General features: G+C 41.8%; 1 protein-coding gene across 1 annotated transcript in view; it reads right to left on the minus strand.

Annotated features, from left to right (window-relative positions):
* The window catches only part of lrig1 (leucine-rich repeats and immunoglobulin-like domains 1), a 42,714-nt gene extending 26,152 nt beyond the window's left edge, over window positions 1-16,562 (minus strand). The window contains exons 1-2 of the mRNA XM_047348840.1: window positions 15,574-16,562; window positions 2,196-2,267 (exon numbers count right to left, since the gene is read on the minus strand). Of these exons, the coding sequence (XP_047204796.1) occupies window positions 2,196-2,267; window positions 15,574-15,776 (275 nt within the window). The 5' untranslated portion in view covers window positions 15,777-16,562. The remainder of the gene's footprint in view (window positions 1-2,195; window positions 2,268-15,573) is intronic.
* Window positions 16,563-20,706: the final 4,144 nt, after the last annotated feature.

Below are 20,706 nucleotides of genomic sequence, written 5' to 3' on the forward strand. Positions count from 1 at the left end.
CCTTGCAGAAGCCTTCATAGCCCTTTGTCACGTTACAACCATAGTTCTATGTATTTGATTGAGAATTTATGCTCTATAACCAAAGTAGTATATCATGGTGAAGGGGAAAGAAACACGTGGATTTCAATATGAAAATCCAAAAAATATAGAGTGCTTTTATATTTAAACTTTACTTTGAAACTGCCAAATAAAATCAACCCCACAAATCTGGCCTTTATACAAGAGATGCAAAAAGAAAGCCGCTGTTTGCAGGGGACACATAACCTTTTGACTTACAAGCCAAACACTGCACAACAAACCGGACACACCATGCTTGTTGGTGAAACATGGTGGTGGCAACATTATGCTGTGAGGATGTTTTTTCCTCAGCAAGGTGAGGGATTCTGGTTGGAGTTGATGAAAAGATGGATAAAGGTAGAGGCAGAAGGCTAGGATGCAGTGGGTGTCGGGCACCTACTACTGTGTGTGTGTGTTGCATGAGGGCAGAGCAGGGCTGTCCAACATGGACGCAACATGGATGTTCAGCACTCTTCTCTCCGGCTTTGGCTCTAGACTGCAGCAGGGCGTTCTGCTTCTTATACTGCTTCCTTCCAAAGCCACAAAAAGTCTCGTTTGTATGTTGCCAAAAACTGCAAACATAGCTAACAATGTAGAAGAAGGTGCTTTGATCAGATAAGCCCAAAACGGACTCCACATCCCCCTAAACATCATTCCCATGGAGAAACATTGTGGTGGCAGCATCATGCTGTCGGGATGCAATTCCTAAGATGGTCAGAGTTAACGGGAAGACGGGTGGAGCTAAAAAGAGACCAATACTGGAAAAAGAAAAGACACAGCTCTAAACATGTCAAAACACATAATGTGGCAAAACAGGAAAAACCTCAAGGGATATAATTACAGGGGTTGGACAATGAAACTGAAACACCTGGTTTTAGACCACAATTTATTAGTATGGTATAGGGTCTCCTTTTGCAGCCAATACAGCATCAATTCGTCTTGGGAATGACATATACAAGTCCTGCACAGTGGTCAGAGGGATTTTAAGCCATTCTTCTTGCAGGATAGTGGCCAGGTCACTACGTGATACTGGTGGAGGAAAACGTTTCCTCTGAAACACCCCAAAGTGGCTCAATAATATTTAGATCTGGTGACTGTGCAGGCCATGGGAGATGTTCAACTTCACTTTTATGTTCATCAAACCAATCTGTCACCAGTCTTGCTGTGTGTATTGGTGCATTGTCATCTTGATACACGGCACCGCCTTCAGGATACAATGTTTGAACCATTGGATGCACATGGTCCTCAAGAATGGTTCGGTAGTCCTTGGCATCTAGCACAAGTATTGGACCAAGGGAATGCCATGATATGGCAGCCCAAACTATCACTGATCCACCCCCATGCTTCATTCTGGGCATGCAACAGTCTGGGTGGTACGCTTCTTTGGGGCTTCTCCACACCGTAACTCTCGGATGTGGGGAAAACAGTAAAGGTGGACTCATCAAAGAACAATGCATGTTTCACATTGTCCACAGCCCAAGATTTACGCTCCTTGCACCATTGAAACCGACGTTTGGCATTGGCATGAGTGACCAAAGGTTTGGCTATAGCAGCCCGGCCGTGTATATTGACCCTGTGGAGCTCCCGACAGACAGTTCTGGTGGAAACAGGAGAGTTGAGGTGCACATTTAATTCTGCCGTGATTTGGGCAGCCGTGGTTTTATGTTTTTTGGATACAATCCAGGTTAGCACCCGAACATCCCTTTCAGACAGCTTCCTCTTGCGTCCACAGTTAATCCAGTTGGATGTGGTTCGTCCTTCTTGGCGGTATGCTGACATTACCCTGGATACCGTGGCTCTTGATACATCACAAAGACTTGCTGTCTTGGTCACAGATGCGCCAGCAAGATGTGCACCAACAATTTGTCCTCTTTTGAACTCTGGTATGTCACCCATAATGTTGTGTGCATTTCAATATTTTGAGCAAAACTGTGCTCTTACCCTGCTAATTGAACCTTCACACTCTGCTCTTACTGGTGCAATGTGCAATCAATGAAGACTGGCTACCAGGCTGGTCCAGGTTAGCCATGAAACCTCCCACACTAAAATGACAGCTGTTTCAGTTTCATTGTCCAACCCCTGTATATGAGCAAGGCACTGTGTAAAAGCTGATCTGGGTAATCCAGCTGAATACTTACAGTTCACGCAAGTTAGGAAGATTGTCAAAGGCTTCGGGGCTGAAGGAGGCCAACTTATTGTGTCCGAGATTCCTGAAACATGGAAAAAAAAGAACGTTTTTCATAAAAACAGCAGATAACATTTACTTGCAGTTAGCTTTGCAGCCTTTCAGTCTTTTATATCAAACCCATTTTTTCTGGCATGTGGAAAAAAAAGGGATTCTGATCAGTTGCAGCAATAAAAATTACATCTCCCATTTGACAAACAGCCTTATCCATCCACACGTGTAAAGACACCACAGTACATAAATCCAGTTGGCATTCAAGGGAAGGCTCTGAATCAATACTGTCGATACAGTGTGCCTCTCTCCCGGCTCACTTTCCAAACATGACCCGCGGGCCATCCATCTGCAGCAGTCAATTTGCACTTTAGGCTAACAGCGTATTTAATAGCTGGCACTTGACTTGTAAGGAGGCTTATTAGAGAGCGATTTGTACGATACGGCTGTCAAACAACGGCTGGCGATACGGCTGTCAAACAACAAGTGAAAAGGCGGGGATACGGTGGCCGCAGCTGAACAAACAGCTCCGTTTCAGACCTCAACACTACATGGATGAAGGACATAAGTGCCACCTCTGTCATGTTTAATTCATAGCTGAAAATGTTTACATTCTAATGACCTCTGCATGTTTTGCGACGTTGCTCATCTTCATAAAAGAAGGTGAGGCACTGCTCTGTTCCTCTCACACCTGCTGCCCAGATAAGGCGGGAATCACCAAGGCAACCACAGACTATGCATGTGGTGAGCATGCCCCCGACAGACGGAGGTTAAAGTCTGTACCTTCAAAGTAAAGTTTCCAGATCATCTTCAAAACAAGAGGCTCTTATATCTTAGATCTTGTATTGTGGGGGCTGCTTGCATGCAGACTGCGTGATGGCAAAGAGCAGCCCACAGTGAGACCAGTGTTTGCTTGTGTGCGCTGGGGTTAAGCTGGGTGATACAAAAGGAGCCCACAGCCGCTTTCCACCAACCCCTCCACACCGACGTGACAGACGGCAGAAAATTTTTTAAGGGGCCTGCAGAGACATGGCAGAGACTGCGGACACTTTTACCTGATGCAACACATTCCTCAGTCTCTAGTGTCAGTGTGGCCTTAAAAGAGCGCCTCTGGAGGAGGAAACGGAGGAGCACAGAGTTTCAGGAAGAAGCTGTTACTTCATACCAAGCATTTTAGAGCAAGCAGATGGAGATATTAAGAAAGCTAATGTGTGGAGGGTGTGTTAATAGCATGGTACTCAGTGTTTTTTAAAAACAATCAATCTCAATCACCGTCTTAACTTGACAGATTTCCCTTTCTTGTCTTCTGCACTCAATTTCAGATGATGACAGCTTCTTTGCCCAGTTTTTATCTGCTGACGTGTATGTGAGACGAGATAATAGCAGAGCATGTGTCTGCCCTCGAGGCACGGTGCTCATAAATGCCCGCGTCCTGACGATCTCGTGTGCTGGGGCACCTCCTATTGTGGGTTAGTTGGCTGAATTGTTGTCCCCCTGCAACAGGGTGGAATTACAGCGGAGCCTACAAAAAAAAATCAGTGTTCACACAAGCGGCCTCTGCCTAGAGGCTCGTATAATCAGCCAACACATAAACACACTCGTGCTCTAATAGGGAGAACTATGGAGAGTGATTCATGCCCTCCAAGAGCAGACAAAAGCTTTTCCTAACCTGATTTTTGGCAACGAAAACATACCAGAGAGATATCCCCAAACCTTTCGTTTAACGTTTGAAGGAGGAAAACTCTCCCACGACTCAAGCTTGAAACTAAAAGAAGTGCACAACAAACAAGATGATGACACATAAAAACAAGAGGGGAATTAAGTTCGAGAGCTAAACTTGCCGTACAGGTGCCAAAGGCCACAGCAACAAACAAAACTGGTCTTTTGTGTTGGTACGCAGGCATATGTGTGCCTTTCCCTGAGCCACCTGTAGTGTTTACACAACCGAGTCTTTCTTCCCTCCACTTGTTTCAGACAGATTTATTCTCTTAGCTATCAGATCAGATAAGTTTCACAGTGTTTTAACACCTACTGTGGCAGGAGATGGTGATAAGACCAGCTTTCCTGCCTCAATGACTCCCTCCCTCTCTCCCCACACCTACTCCCGCTTAAAAAACAAGAGGGAGAGTAGTTAATGCTTTCCAGAAAGTAACCTTAAACGCTTAAAGGCTGTTTCTGGAAGAATTGGCTGTGACGGAATCAGAGCTTCTGGCTGATTTACAAGCGGAGAGATGAACATAAAAACGGCAGCAGAAACAAAATCTGAAGAAAAATAACAGCTAAATTATCCTTTCAGACTTACTAGAAACGTATGCCATATCATCGAAAAACTCCACGTTGAATTTTATGTACCATACTGTCAGAATCAGAATTAGCTGGATCTGATCGAATCAAAAGCGATCAAGAACCTAAACCTGTTCTCACTGCTTTCAAGCTTTTTGTACCGTCCACAGATAAAAACTATTTACTGGGATAAAGAAGACAGTTTTCCATTCTCATCGTCCAAATCCTGCTCAGCTGCCTTAACTGGATTTCACAAACACACCAGGAAAAAAAATTTCCTTCACTACACCCCATTAAAATTACATTTCTGAATATTCTGTCAAATTCTGGTATAAAATTGACCCATTCTTTGCGTTTCAGAGAACGGGTCAGCGGGATAACAGGTCCCAGTGACCAGTGTCAACTGATGCCTTATTGGCTCCGCTCTCTCTCCACCACAACAGACCAGAGCAGATCATCTACCCATCCTCAGCTCCATCCTCCCATCAGGACAACTTGAAATTCTTGAGGCAGAAACCAGGATGGAGCATCCATCTGCCCCCCGGGGCATTGGTGGAAAGTTTAAATTTCACACCAGACACCTTTTCTTCAATCCCAAACAACTTGAAATAAACTTCCACAGAAGACAAAATACAAAGCTCATAAAACCCGCATCCTACTGAGCAACTGTCTGGAAAAATGGCAGAGCTCAGCCTGCAGCAGACTTATCAACCCTGGGCTATGCAGCTGATGTCACTATTAAAACTCATTAAAAGGCTTTAAGAAAATAGCTGTGGTCTGGCTGCTGTGGTCGTACAGTAGGAGTACCAGCGGTGATGTCATAGCATATGACACCATGCCTGTGAGTTAGCGGACGGTCCGTTTACGGGGGGATGTGGGGAATGAGGGAGCAGGGTCCTGCACATAACAGGGATACATAGTCATTACCTCTCCCATTTCTTCAGTAGATAAGCAGGGAGCGAACTTTGTTCGCTGTAAGTGTGAAGTGATGTCAGTGATGTCCGTCTGCAAGTCCCGCTGCGAGACAAAAGCCCTTTAATGCGGCCCATTTCAGAGCACCATAAAACTGGTCAAAGAATAACCTGCGCGTCAGAGAGCCAGACGCACACAAACACACTGCTCTTCCTGTCATTAAGGGGCCGCTTTATGGCTCAGCAACTGCAGTGAGAGTGTACACAAAGCTAACAGCAGCTCCGGGCCACCAATTTACACACAAGTCGAGCAGGGAGGGAGAGGAGCAGGACGGTCTCTTATCAGCTTTGACGAGCATATGCCATCCGACAACATTTGCTATAATAAAGATAAATCTGATGAGCTCAATTTTGACCAAAACACTAATAAATGTAAAATCCTGGGGGAGCGAGGAGAGAGCATGTTTAACCAAACCATTCCCACCTGCCCCCCAGATACACTAAACAAAGCAGAAGACTGCTTTGAAATCAGTCGGGATGGACGGTTTGGCTCCATTTCTGAAGGTGGCGCACATCTTGGAGCCACGTGTTCTCCTTGCTGCTGCTCTGGGAAATGGGGGAGCAGGAGAGAACTCCGAACAAACGGGCGCGACGTGGAGAAAACTGAGCGCTACCCCCAGGGCCAGACGCACAGAGTCCAGCTCGGACTCTAAAGAGGTCCAATAACGCTTGCGATGTATGAACTGCAGCCCACATGCTAGCCCACAGGCACACAGACTCACGCTCGTGCACTAAACCCAGGGTTCAGATGAGATGACAATGTAATTTGTTACAAATGGCGCCAGATGTTATGAGCAGAGGGAAATGAGTGTCTCCAATTAATCTGAAAGAATAACATAAACAGGCTACGTCTCTTTAGCTGGGCTATTGGTGCAGTACTACAGCAAGGCTGACCTAATGCTCTTATCTTCAAAGTGCGGAAAAAGATTGCTTTGTCCAAATTTTTCCCCCGTTGTTTTGTTTGTTTTACTCGCAGAACAAGAATTACCCTTGATGGTAATAATTTCTAGTGGAGATGTCTAGACGCTGGGGTTTTACTGCTCTTTTGGAAAAGAGAAATAGAAACATGGTTCCTACATATCTCCCCATTCAAAATGTCATTCCTTTCCAGAATCAGTTTTCCTGACAGTTTAGTTTGGACATCTGAAAATTAACCATATGCTCTGGGTTATCTGTACCGTTCATAAATAATGAACAATCGGCTCTATTGCACAAATCTCAAATATTTAGAAAATCTGGACCGCAATATGGATAACTCTAGATTAAATACATTCTTTAAATTACAGTTTGTGATCTGGGATGTCTTTGTTTGTAAAATTTCCAAAAAGGAAGCGTGTCAATGCTATAACAACCCACACCAGATCCAGTTTAAGAACCGGCCCAGTTGACATAAGATGGTCTAGAGGCCAAAAGAAAACCTGTTAAATTTAGATTTTTGTACAAGTGTGAATAAAAAAAAAAAACATGTTTCAATTTAAAGATAAAAGGACATCATTTAAAATCAAATCATCAGGATTTGTACACATTTATCAAACTCACCAGACGGTACAGGATTTACGTTTCATGAGAACAAGACAAGCTTTTTGTCATTTTTCGGGGACAACTAAAAAGCCATTGATGACATGATCCTTGATGGCCTTCTTACACTGTGTTATTTTAGCAATCTTATAAGACAACTCCATGACACACTATAAGATGTGGATCTAATAAACGTTGATACAGTCAAGTTTGATGTGTGCACATTGTACGATGACTGTTTATTACGACGTACGACAATGAACATCATCAGCGTGTGCCGCATCAGCGTACACCTTCTATCTGTGCCGCCAGCCACAACCACAACAAACGGCATTTATGTGCCTTGAAATGAATATGACAAAAAGAAGGAGGAGGAGAATGTGGACGTGGTTGTGGCTGGGGAAAAGAGGCCAACTTGGGCTGCCCGGTGTTGTGCAAAATTCAGTTCCCCTGAAATAATCTGTTCTTCTATGACTGCTGTGTGCTTGTCCCACACAAGCGGATTCTCCTCACCAGTCTGCTATCTACTAACCCTAACCTCACAGGACTCATCACTAAACCAAAAGAACTCCGTGGAAACACTACATGGTGAAAACCTGTAGCTCCCTCATGGGTGTAATACTGGTGCTGTGTGACCAGGGGAACTGAATTTTGTACAACACCGGTTTTATGCTGCAGTTTTATTGGCTGATTAGCAGACATAGGTCTCACTGTGAGATAGTCATTCTAAATATCTGACACTGGGAGATTTGTATCGCAGGGCATCTTTGAAAGCAAGACGCTAACATAAGACCGTCCTCGAACCTGGCTCACAGTGCGACGTAACACCACATAATTAGAGCCACAACCACAAATTTCTCCATGATTTTCTTACAATCCTCGTCTTTCGTCTGTGACCGCCCAAAATTGCAGTGTGTACCAGCCATCAGCCTCCTGCGTGCTGTCGGACAAGTTCTTTTTAAGTGGTTTCTTGATTCTACAGGTCTGAACCTAAAGTGTGGCTGCTGAAACTGAACCCAGCTTTCCAAAAATGATCTTAATCTATCAGTAAGGGGGCATTTATTAGTAGAAAAATTATATTTATAGAAATTCAGATCTAAAAGAAGAAATATCTGGATACTCAAATATTTTTCAATACTTAATTTTCCTTTTTTTCCAAACTTATCCAGACTTGAAAATGATATCAACTGAGTCACTGCTCCAGACTTGGTAAGACTGCGTAGGAACCTTTTGGAAAGATAAAAAGGCTCCAGTGTCCAAAATAAAAGTGTTTGGTCTAATTCTTTCCTCACACTTTGATGCTGTGTGTGTTTTCCAGGCAGAAGCTGCTCCACTTTACGCTGTACCTCTTACTCTCTCTCCAAGTCACGCTCCCCCCCATCCCCTCCAATCTTCTCCAAATTTCCAAACTCTTACCAGATGTTGGGACTTCACAGATGATTCATTGATCAAGCTCCCTTTGTAGACACTGACTTTAAGGGAAAGCATAACCCCCCCCCCAAAGAACTTGGCACTGTACACTGTCCTCACAAAAGTGCCATCTATTCTGCTGAGTGAATTCCTGCAGAATGACTTGTGGCAGCAGCTGTTTGATTATCATCAAAGCCAGACCGAGGCCATGAGCTCATCCCGTATCTTCGTGTTGTTGTCAGACTTTATCTCGCTCTATCAGGCGGTTTCAAAGAGTGGGTCAACCTTGACTGTTTCTTTCTAATTTGTTCGCAGCTAACTTGTTGCATGAGTTATCTCGCATAGTCAAAAAAGAGCCAATTACGGAAAAAAAAAAAGAAAAAGATGAAGGCAAAAAGCAAAAAACAAAAAAACTGTCTGTACCTTTAAAGTTCCTAATGGAAACTCCTGGTGCTTTTACTAAGAGCCAGATAAGAGAGGGAAAAGTGAAGAGCAGCTGATAACAATCAGTGCCAGTGATAATAAACTCTCCCAAAGCCTCAAGTTGAGACTTTAAATTATCCGCCAGAGGACATGCAAGTCATAAGGCTAGCAAAACTATGACAATAAACAAACGGAGTATAATCACTCCCCAAACCACAAAATTACAAGGCTGTAGAGTGAGAAATGCCCCAGAAACCACAAGGGGCTCAGCCTTGCTGAGTGGTGCTGCTGTTGCTCCATCTCTGCCCAAACCACTGAAATGTTCATGGGTTGTCAAAGATGACGCGGTCCGCTACTCTAGCAGACACACTGTATGTGAATCCACCCGCCCGTCACGCTCAGAGCGTGTATGTTTACATACTTTCCATACCTAGCAGTGGGTCAGAATAAGGTAAAACAAAACCTATACCGTAAGAGGTTGTGTCTGATAGCAGATGACGTTAAACCAGACTGCCATGTAACGCTTAACTTCCTCTGGTTTCCCTGTGTGTGTTGCAACATGTGTGACGGTGGCTGAGGTTTCTGACCACTGACATAACTTTTCCCAACAAGTGGAACCAGGCTGAAGGCAGCGGCCGCAGCAGACCTTCACAATAATTAAACACTTCCATGCAGTTGGTGGAAAACACCCCCATCCTCACATACCTCTACACATAATCCCCCCACCCCCAAAGGCGAGATGACCTGAAGCCAAACCCCCCCCACCGAGCAGCCCATAACAAGAGACCTGAGTTCCCAGCGCCCGTCATGAAACCACCGACACTAACCCATTTCCTGAGGGTAGCAGCCAAAGCCAGCTGCTTGGAGGTGGCGGTGCGAAGGTTTTCCACCGTTTGGTTGGAAGTGACAGTTTAGGGCCGACTTGCAACAGAGCGACTGGTTTACACCGAGCAGTGTGAAGTGTGGCTGGTGGGCATGCATCATTTACACCAGTATTTGAAACAAAAAGGCATAACCACATTTATTGCTCTTAGATTTAAAAACAGAGGCGACAATCATTCATAATGTTCCAAAAATAATATTGCAAAAATAATACATATTTATTGCAATAATGACGTTATCTACAACAGGCATTTTGATTTTGAGAGATAAACTTCTTATTGAGGAGAATATTGTCTCTTTTTTTGCCGTTATGCTCTTTATAAAGTAACATTGGGAGTGTAACAACATGAGGTGGTTAATTAGTCATGTCAGTGCTTAGATAGCCATCCTGCAGTCAGCTGTAGGCATAGGCCAGTTACCAGTACGAAGTGTTTCAAACCCAAAAACATTTTCAACATACCAGTCCTAGAGTGTAAAGTCCTGCCTGAACAGACAGCCAAACTACTTAACCAGCTAATATAAGCTTGTTGTATTTTTGTTACTCTATAAAGAATGATAAACTGTGAAAAACAGCAAAACAGCAGTAGGAATAATTGTCACCTTTCTCTTGAAGAAAAGAAATATTGAAATATTGTTTACATGTGTTCACTTTTGTTTGAAATTTGAGGGTAAATATGAGATCACAAAAGAACTGTTGAATATCTCGATGCAGGTATTACCTCTAATTTTTACCAAAGTCCAACCAACCGGCCAAATGTATTATTGGCAGACAGTATTTAATTGCATGCCACATGAAACATATTATCATATCCGATTTTTCATCCAAGCAGCCCTGTGGTACTGCGATATTGAACATACTGACATTGCAATGATGATTCTGTCGATATGTTGTGCAGCACTGATAAAATACACCAATACAGATCCTGAAAGTTATCCAACTGTGAGAGAATTCCCAGAGAGCCAAATTTGTAAAGTGAGAGATTAAACACAGCAGCCTTCTATGAGAGCCAGCTGACTGGCAGTGCACAGCAGCTATAATATTTTCATAGCCACGGAAAATTGTGGTCACTTTCTCTGTTCTCTCATTAAAAGTATGAACGACATGACAGAAAACATTTTTGAAGTTTTTAAGGCTTATGTTTGATAACCTTGGGGTACCTTGTTACCAGTAAGTGCCCTGTGCGTAGAAGCAGTTACTTTTGAAAACGTGTCAGGAGATGCCAGATCACAAAGAGGATCTTTCCAAGAACGGAACAGACTGATGAAAATACAGGCGGGGCACATTAAAAATTTGTAACCTTCCATGAGGAGGACTTCACTGCATCACGCACGAAAAACATGGAGACACTGTGACAGACAGACACCCGGTATCTGCTTCATCTTTACCAAACACAGCAAATCGCTGCCAAAATTAGCAAAGCTCATGCTTTTATTTACTCACAGAATCCCATTACGCCAGTAGCACTGGGGGTAAAAATGCTTTTTGCACACAATACACTGGCTGCAAATAAGATAAAACACCACTATTGAGAGGGAATATGCAACTGTGTGAGAGACTTCTTGCTTTGGATTTTGTCAGGCTATTCATCAATCATAAGGAGGAGCCGAACTTCTGAGGCTAATGGTCAATTTGTTAAATGTAAAAGAGTTCTGATGAAAAACAGCAACAAATGTGGTTGTAAAAAAGATTCATAACTACAAGGGTGTGCTGTACTGAAAAAAAAAAAATCTCTGATCATTACAGTATAAGGCTACTTAAAATAACAGTGCATAAGAGGTCCACATGGTAGCGTCCCCCCCAGGCCCGTGTTGGCTCAGCCCGCCCTGCAGTGGATGTGCCAACATGTTTGCTTGCCTGAATCCTCATCAAGACCCCTTGTTCACAGAGGACCATTACAATCAGGGTCCTGAGGCGTGATTATTTTGACAGCTGGAAAGCATTACTGTTTTGTTTTCTTCCACCAACAGTCGTGGCCTTATTTGTGCCAGTGATGGATGAGCTGCAGGCTAAAACCTGTAATCAGTGAACATATATGTTATTTAAGCTGCAGGTGAAACAAACAGCGTCACTGTTGTATCCACTGTCAGGAAGGTTACAGCTATAAATCCAATATGAACCAGTTAACTTGTGGTTAGCCATAAATACAATAACCATATTTTATACAGCACCATCCACTGTATTGGTACCTCTCGGGAAAGATGTTTTTTTGTTACCAAATTATCTGTGGCACAATTAGTGGCACCCATTAACAATTCCTACAAAGCAAATTATTATATTCATTTCCCTTTTGACACCCATCAGTGCGCTGACACTGATGCTTCTCCGCTTCAGTTAAACAACCACAGCCAACCCCCACCACAATGGAAAAATAAACATTGGTTATTAATATCTGCCCGGCTTTACTTATGGGGCCGATATATTAAAACTGACTTACATTGGCCAATACGGACGTTAAAGGCAACAGATCGTGCATCTCTAGTCACAGAAACCAGAAAGCTGATCTAGTTTATTTGCCACTCTTCAAAATGTGAAAAACAAGAGAACATGTCATTCAAGTTAGGCATATGTCTGCGGAGCTCCAGAAGTCAGAAAATGACAACAGAGAAATAGATGAATGTGTATTATGTTAAAAACAACAGGAAGCAAGTTTATTTTGCCGTCATGTTCAGTGAAGAGGATGGTTGAGGAGATGGAAAAGATCTTTAAACCTCACTGATAGAGAACTGCAGAAATGTTTTCAAAGTGAGTTTATTCCTCTGCAGCAAACCATTATTTCAGTTCGAAGGTTTTAAAACATCTTCATCAATAGGAGTGGAGGACGCTGTATTTCCACCTTTGTCTCTTAAAGCCAGCTGAACTGCAGTGTGCAGCTATGGGTGGTGGAGGGGAGCTCTGCCTTTATCTATCCTCCATGCGGCCGGATAGAAGTCTGGTAACTCTGACACTTTCTTCTGCAAATAGCATCTTTGTTCCTGGATGCTGCCTTGCCAAATCTAGACACGGAGAAAGTGAGGCAGAGTGGAAACCAGACTGCCCTTGCTAGCAGCCATACTGATGCTGCTGCTGCCTGCACCTCCTCTTCCTCCTCTGGGGCACATATCAAAGAGATAGCTGCTTCCCTAGTGGTTTCCTCCGTTCTCATGACTGACTGCGGAAACCGGCAATCCCAGTTCATTTGAGACTAGGAATCAGACACAGAAACAAGAGCTCTCCACCTAATCACAACTTATTTGAACAAGCAATTAATAATTAGCATCAAATGTAAAAAAGCCTTTTTGTTACTGTGCATGGTCTGCACGAACCATACAAAAGATCTCAAAGTTTCTAAAGAGAGTTATCGATGAACAGCTCTGTCAATTTAAACAGACTTGGATATAGAACTTTAAACCCCTGGCTATGGGTCAAAAAGTCTTTACCGGGGTTTATTTGGGTTTGAAGCAACCATATAATAACTGTCTCATATGCAGGGTCAAGAACAATGGCGCTTTCTCCCTTTGAGTTACCTGCCAACATGAAGTTACTATCTCGCTGCGAGTGGAAATGTGCAACCTTAGGCGTTTTGAAAGATAATTCAGAGCCATAAAGCCATTCCCTTTGAAAACAAAAAGATTGCGGCTGCTTAAATCTTGACCGATAAGGTTCGGAGAAGATAACAGAAGAAGGTTCAGAGCGACGCTTGGACTCCCAGCAGCTGTTTTCAAACAGAACATTTGTCCCACAATAAGACAGCTGTTGTCAGGGTTTGGGTTTGCTTGTGTGCATGCATGACGAGCTGCAGCAACGAAGGGCACAAGTGGAGAAGACTTCTTTTAAAAGTTGCATTCCTGACTTCACAGATGGAAAGATAGAGTGCAGCACGTGGGAACCTGGGAGCAGCAGAGGCCCTCAGGTACTTTGGTTTTGAACCTCAGGTTTCCGACAATGTACGGGAACCAAACACAAGCAGATGGTGGAAAACCCTGGAACAAGACGCCTAATTGTCACTGATGAATATCGACCGCCGCTGGACAAGACAGTGCGGTTCGTGCTTCAGGGGGTTAGCGAGGAGGATAGACTTGTGTTGTCTTTGGACAAGTTGTCTCATTCAGCAGGACCGTAGCTGAGACACCCAAAACACTGGAGGATGGCTCATAAAAATGTCCCAAAGTAGCTCATTTTCCTTAATGAGCTGACAGACAAGGAATCAACTGTTGTCAGTCTTATCCCGGACAGAAAACTGATTTATTTACTACAAATTCAATTTGAGAACTACGGCTTCCAATGCAGAAAAGGAAATGTGGATAATACACATCATCAATCTGAAGGAATAATGAAGGGCTTTATTTGTTATGACATGCTTGTTTACTCGTCCCAAGCAAACAAGTTTGCTCGTTCTATGTCTAGGAAAATAGGAACTCATTCAGATAGAAATCAAACTATGGAAAAGCAATAGGTTTAGAAGGTTGATCAATTTAAAATGAAATCATACTACAATAATGTTATGAATAAAAAGTATTTTTTAACATTTAGAAATAGGTATACAAGGCTGAAACAGACAAAGAAATGTTAACAAAAATGTCAAACTATAAATGTAAATCTGCCATTCACATTAAACTGCTGTAAATAGGCCCTAACTAAAGAGGCAGAAAATATAAAAAAATAAATAAATGACATCATCATCCCCTCCCCAAATGTGTGTAATTATGTGCTATCGACACCAGAGATGCACAGAGCTGTCTTTCTTTTTGGCCGATACCGATTTCCAATTTTTTCTTCGAGATCTGCCGGTTCAGATTTTAGGGACTACGGCAGATAGAAGAGGAAAAAACGTTCCTCTAACAGAACGCAAAACAGATAATCAAAGTGCATGTTGCTGGTTGATGCAGTGTAGACTGACAACAGTGGGTCTTCTTAGTTTTAAAGCGTTTAATAAATAAGGGGAAAAAGAAAACCTGATCTCTTTTTTTATTTGTCCTGACGATCGTTTATCAGAGTCAATCAATGGGAAACTGGACGATACCAATCCCTGGCTGACCAATTGGAGCATCTCTGATACTAATCAAAGTATATGATGATATTTGAAAACTGCCTGAGGAAGAAGGGCAATGTTAAGGTGTATTTGTACATAACTAATCTATACAGGGAGAGAGAAGGAATCACAGAAAACAAAAACTTTACTACTCAATACTTTGAAACCAACTTAGTAACTTGGGTAAATGTAACTCTGTCAACTACTTGGTATTTTTTGGCTGTGGCATGCGAGTGAGTTTATCTTGCACTTAAATTATCTAACTTTAACAAAGTTGCTTTCACAGTGAGGATTGTGAAAATATTACTGACAACAGGTTTCAACTACCTGTTGACGCTTTTACTATATATATATATATATATATATATATATATATATATATATATATATATATATATATGCTACAAGCTAATAAAGGAACAGGAATGTTTTATCTCAAATCTCCCAAACAACAAGGAGCCAGTTTCTGGAACAGATTTCTTCAGAGGGTCTCCCCAGCATCATAACACCTTACTAGCCACAGTGAGAACGCAAATTAGGGTATATTTAATTAAAATAAAAACTGCCAATGGAAGATGCAGAAACTCTGCCTATTGGTGTATGGACCCAAAGCTGCATTGTTTGCTTATGCCTTTGACAGGCTCTTGAAGGACAATCACAGAGAAATCCCTGTCCAGCTAGAGTTCTGGACCGAAAAGTCCCTTCCACCATGTCTACTTTTTTCTGTCACAAGACAAAATATCAGCTTTATATAGTTGCGTAGTTTTTTTCTTCTTTAAACCCAGTTACCCCGTTATGGACTGGCCAATAAATAGTTTGGAGGCGCCTAGAGCGCTTTACTTACAAGGAAACAGTCCGGACTGGAAGGTCCAGAGGCGGTACCGTCAGCTCCAAGCCACTGCAGTCCACCGAATCTCCTCTGCAGGTACAGTTCTGAGGGCAAGGTGCGTCCGAACACAGTCCAAAACTGTTTGACAGCTCCAGCGATAACATTAAATAAAAAACACAGCGAGAAACACATCCAAGCCGTCCCAGGGACGCCGCCATTTTGTATCCAGTATAGCAGCGCGGCAGCGGAGCTCTCCAGGTATCCCACGGACTGGGAAAATGATCAGTCTCGCTTCGGGAAAAGTAAAAAGCCTTTGCAGCTCATGAACTGTCTTGTTTTGACACAAAGGCCAGTAGAAACAACTTTGCGTCCGTCTCAGCGGAATTCATCTCTGAAACAAGTCCTGACTCCCAACTTTCTCCCCCCGGAGTCCGACGCAGGAGTGAGATTTAAGGAGACCCACAGACGAAGAAACAGAGCTGCACTGTCGGAAACATTTGATTCAAATTAAGTAGCAAAAATGTGTCCGTAAAAGGGAAAAGGCTTGCCTTCGCAGCTACCTTTGAAAACACGCAGGAGCCAAATATTAAAGGACACTCTGCGCCCGACTCCAGCTGCTCTCCTCCAAAAACTGCCTTTAACACAAACGTCTAACGGAGTTGGAACGATCCAAAATGCAAATATTTAGTGAATAAATTAGGAATAGTGGTAAAAACGTTCAAGCCGAGCGCTTTTCCGAAATCTCTGCTCCAAATCTGAACCGCATAAATCCAACTTTGAAACACGGACTCGGTACCATCCAAAGAAACTCCACCAGCTGCTCATCAGGTGCAGTCTGTGCTCACAACATCTAGACGATCCGATAAATAACAAAACTGCGTCCCCCTCCTTCTTCCGAGCCTGGGTTAACCACCATGAGTTTTCTCCTTTGCCGAGTTACTTTTTCCTTTTTCTGTGGGCGATCGCTCCGTAGTCCCACGTTGGAAGCACAACAGCGATACCGGATCCTCCCGTCGCCTGCCCTGATTGGCTGGTGGGATTTGATGCGTGGGTTTCCTGGCGACGTGATTGGTTGTTGCGGCTTGTCCTTGCGTCGGCTAGTCAAGCGGCTGTCACTCAAAGCCCGCTGGGCCCCGCCCATGTTTCCCACCCCAGGGTGTGAAATCGCACCGCCCCCCGTCACTCTCACTGCTTCTTAAAGAGACAATCAGCCCCAGCTCAATCGCTGTAATCGCATTATAACAAGCCATAATAACATAATTGGTTTGAATGCCCCTAACAATTCCATTCTGACACCAACATTTACATGTGAAATAAGGGAGTCAAGCGAGGAAGTAATAAACAACGCTTTGTTACACATGGCATTTAGAACAGAAAGAACAGCTCCAGGTACATTGACCTTATTATTCAAACGCGTCTTAAATCAGAATCAGCTTTACTAAATGCCCATCAGTACAGTTTCAAAAACCAATTGTACCCTCAGTTAAATGCTTTGTAAACGTATAAACTTGTGAGGAGTCATCCAATGAATGTACTTCAGTCGTCAAACTGACTTTTTTTATTTGATTTCCGTGATGCATCACTAAAAGCTGAAGCTGCTTTTATTTCCAAGAGGTCAGCCTACATTTTGCCACAGCATTCAGATTTGCCATTTAACTAGAACGAGTAGAAAAACGCTTTTTTTTTTTTTTTTTTTTTTACCAACATAGAAGGATTTGCCGTTTAAAAGTCATAAAACATTACAAACGTATAGCTGCAAGAGTTTGGTTTGGTAAAGATATCTTAAATGCCTTGAAAATCAAGCCGCCTATTAATGCAGCAGTGTAATCTCATGCTGATAAAGTTTGTAAATTTGAAATTTTGAAATTTGAAGATGATCATAATTAACAGAAATCTGTCTGTCTGCAATTAATATATAATATAGATAATATACACCACCTTTACCCCTGCAATTTTTATATTATCATGTACAAAATCTTTTGTGTGTGTATTTTTATTGCCTTCGTGCTCTTTATTTGTATCTTTTATTATTTTCTATGCAGAATGTTGTTCCCCAATGAATAAATGTAATCAAATAAAAATATATTTCTTAACAAATGTGAGACTATGCTACAAAAGCAGACATTTATTTTAAGACATTTTTGACACATCTTTACACGGGCTGCCAATAAGCAGGGATGGCAATGTACAGCGACCCAAACATCATAGCAGTTAACTGTATTTTACAGACATGCAGTGAGCAAGTGAGCCCTGTTATATACACTTAAGAATAAAATTATTCATACCCCTAGCAGATTTTGGTTTAAAGTAAACATTTTATTTGATAAGTTTGTTTCTTCTATCTGCAAGGTATGTTTACGTTTTTGGAGTGGACCCGTCTGACTTCAGTCTGCTAGAAAAATCTGTGGAGGGAGCCAGAAAATTAGGGCTATGGCAAGGAGCCTCACATACCTGAAGCTCATAAGCAAGAATAAATCCTCAAAATACCAGTAGAAACATGCGAAAAGCTGGTAAGCAATTATAAGAGGGGTTTGGTATAAGGTAATACCAATAAAGATTTTTCCACAAATTTTCAACAGGCCATGTTTTATTAAAAATGTAAATGAAAAAAAAAGCAAATATGTTTTCCAAAACTGATACTGTTTACATTGCTTTATCTTTTGATGGATATCTGTCTCATTTTATATCAGAGACAAACTTTCTGACTGAATAAAAATGATTACAAATCTAAATCTACCAAGGGTATGAATAATTCTGGACTTACTGTACATTAATAACAAAACATGTCACAATAAGCTCCTGTTACAGAGCCGCCTCCAAAGTAAAACCTCTACTTGTAAAAAATGATCCACATCATGATGATTAGTTTATTCAAGTACAATTTTATATTTAGGATTTTCAATGTTGCACGTGACGATCTTAGTGCTTCTTTCACCAGAAAAAGGCTGTTTTGTCCAGGTGTGTGTAAGCATGCACATGTAGACTCTGAGTGGATCCATGTGTTTTGTCCATCCATTATTGATCTTTCCACTATTTAAACTTGCCCTGTAAAGGCCACATGAAAGCCAAAAAATTCTTCCCAAATGCTGAAATCATGTTTGCCCGTGGTCTCAGAAATGCACATCTGCGATAAATCAGCAGTGCTGTCAGCCAGCCTGGCCCCATGAAACACTTTTTCCCCCCATCAAATTTTTTCTTGGCACTGACAGGTTGTTTTGATTGACTTTGTCAGAGCTATTGTGATCACTTCGTGCTGGGCGAAGTCCCAGGTTTCGTCGCCATTAATCACAATGACCGGGACACAGATATTCGCACCTGCAGCACTGCAGGCAAGTTCAGTGGCACAGTTTCTTGTTCCATTTCCAGTAAACAGACAATGGTTTCACATTGCATCGGGTTTGTGTGCACATTCGCCTGCAGGTGAGGCCTCCAGCTAATAGAGGAAAGAAAAATAAATGAAATATGAGACTCTGTTAAAACATGACTTCAGTGATGATGAAGAAAAAATAATAACTGATTCTTATAGTTTGTGCTAAACCTGTTTCACTTTGGGATTTGGAAAGTGTTTGCTATGTGGGACATTTTAAAAGAATATATTATACATTTTGAGAAGTTCAATGTGTCCATAAGGTTTCATAAAGAAAATTGGTTTAAATTTATGTCATAAAGTTTTTACAGTAGCTTTTTCTGCTCTGATTTGGTCATAAATGTATTGTATTAAACCTAATTAAATTCTCTTTCCTCAAATACTAAACAATCAATTTAAATAGAGCATTTCTGGTGCTGATATTATGATATGATATTAGGGGCTGTAAAAAATAAAACAAATCATGTAATAATATTGATAAATATTACGATGTCGATATCAGTTGTGATAGATGCCTATTTCTTCTATTCTGTCTTTGTCATCTGTGCCATCTCTCTATGACCTTTAGCATTCTGAACGATGCCGTTTGTGTCTAGTGTGAGCATCTGCTGCCGTGAGGCTCTGTCCAACTGGCTAAACATTAGATTACCATGTAAAATGCAAGTTTATAACCCTTGGAATATATTAGCCATCAATAAATGCTCTCCAAACAGACCTTTGTGACATAAATATTGCACACACTAAAATTGCAATGACACTATACGTTATTCATGATATACTGTGCAACCTTACATCCCAGTCTGCTTTACCGTCCACTCACCAAAGCCTTTGTGACTTAAATTTCATCATATGTATCGAGGATACACCAAGACTCTACGTGGATGCCCTTTGCATGGACTCTTACACTGAGCCAGTGTAAAGTTTGGTGCAGGAGATGTTATGATGTGGGTCTGTTTTTCATAAGTCCCTTAGTTCCAGTGAAAGAAACTACTTCAGCAAACTAAAACATTTTTGAAAATTTCATGTTCATAACTTTGCTGGAAGAGTTTAGGAATGGGCCCTTCCAGATCTAACATAACTGCAGACCAGTGCATAAAGGAAGGTTAATTTATTCCAAAGGTGTTCTATCACACTGAGGTCAGGACTTTGCCCAGTCTGTTCAAGCTCTTCCAAAATAAATTAGAGTGGAGACTCATCAGCCCTTCTGTCCATCATCTTCATTACAAATGGGTGGAGGTCTAACATCACAGCTATCCCAAATATACCCAACCTTATATTTTGATGTTCCTTTAACAGGCACGGTATGTGGACATAGGTGCTTTGGGGGTCTATTTTAAGAGGACCGTTGACACCTCTTTTAATGTGATTTACTTGATGGATGACCTGCCGTAAATGACCTGGCTTACAAATAACTTTAACAAAAAGGGGACTTGGTGAGGACAGACATCTCTCAAGGTTGGACATTAAAAAAAGTTGGTTTAAAGTCACATCGACATTTGATGATTTTGTCCTTTGGTCCATATTTGCACCAAGTGTCTAGGAATTAGGCTGGCTGTTTTACATAATGATGCTGAGAATAGAAACCATAAAAACTTGCACATCACAGTTTATTTTGAAAGTACATATACTTTAATTGACAAAAAATATTAGCTTTTTATTGACTTAATGGAAAATAGTTTTTTATTTAGACCTACAAAGAACGAATCAACATTGTCAGTAAAGAATCAAGAATTTCACTACAATAACAAAGTTCCCCTGTTTACCCTTACCCGTTTTTAACC

Source organism: Girardinichthys multiradiatus, chromosome 20 (genome assembly GCF_021462225.1).
Source record: "Girardinichthys multiradiatus isolate DD_20200921_A chromosome 20, DD_fGirMul_XY1, whole genome shotgun sequence".
In the NCBI taxonomy this organism is placed as follows: Eukaryota; Metazoa; Chordata; class Actinopteri; order Cyprinodontiformes; family Goodeidae; genus Girardinichthys; species Girardinichthys multiradiatus.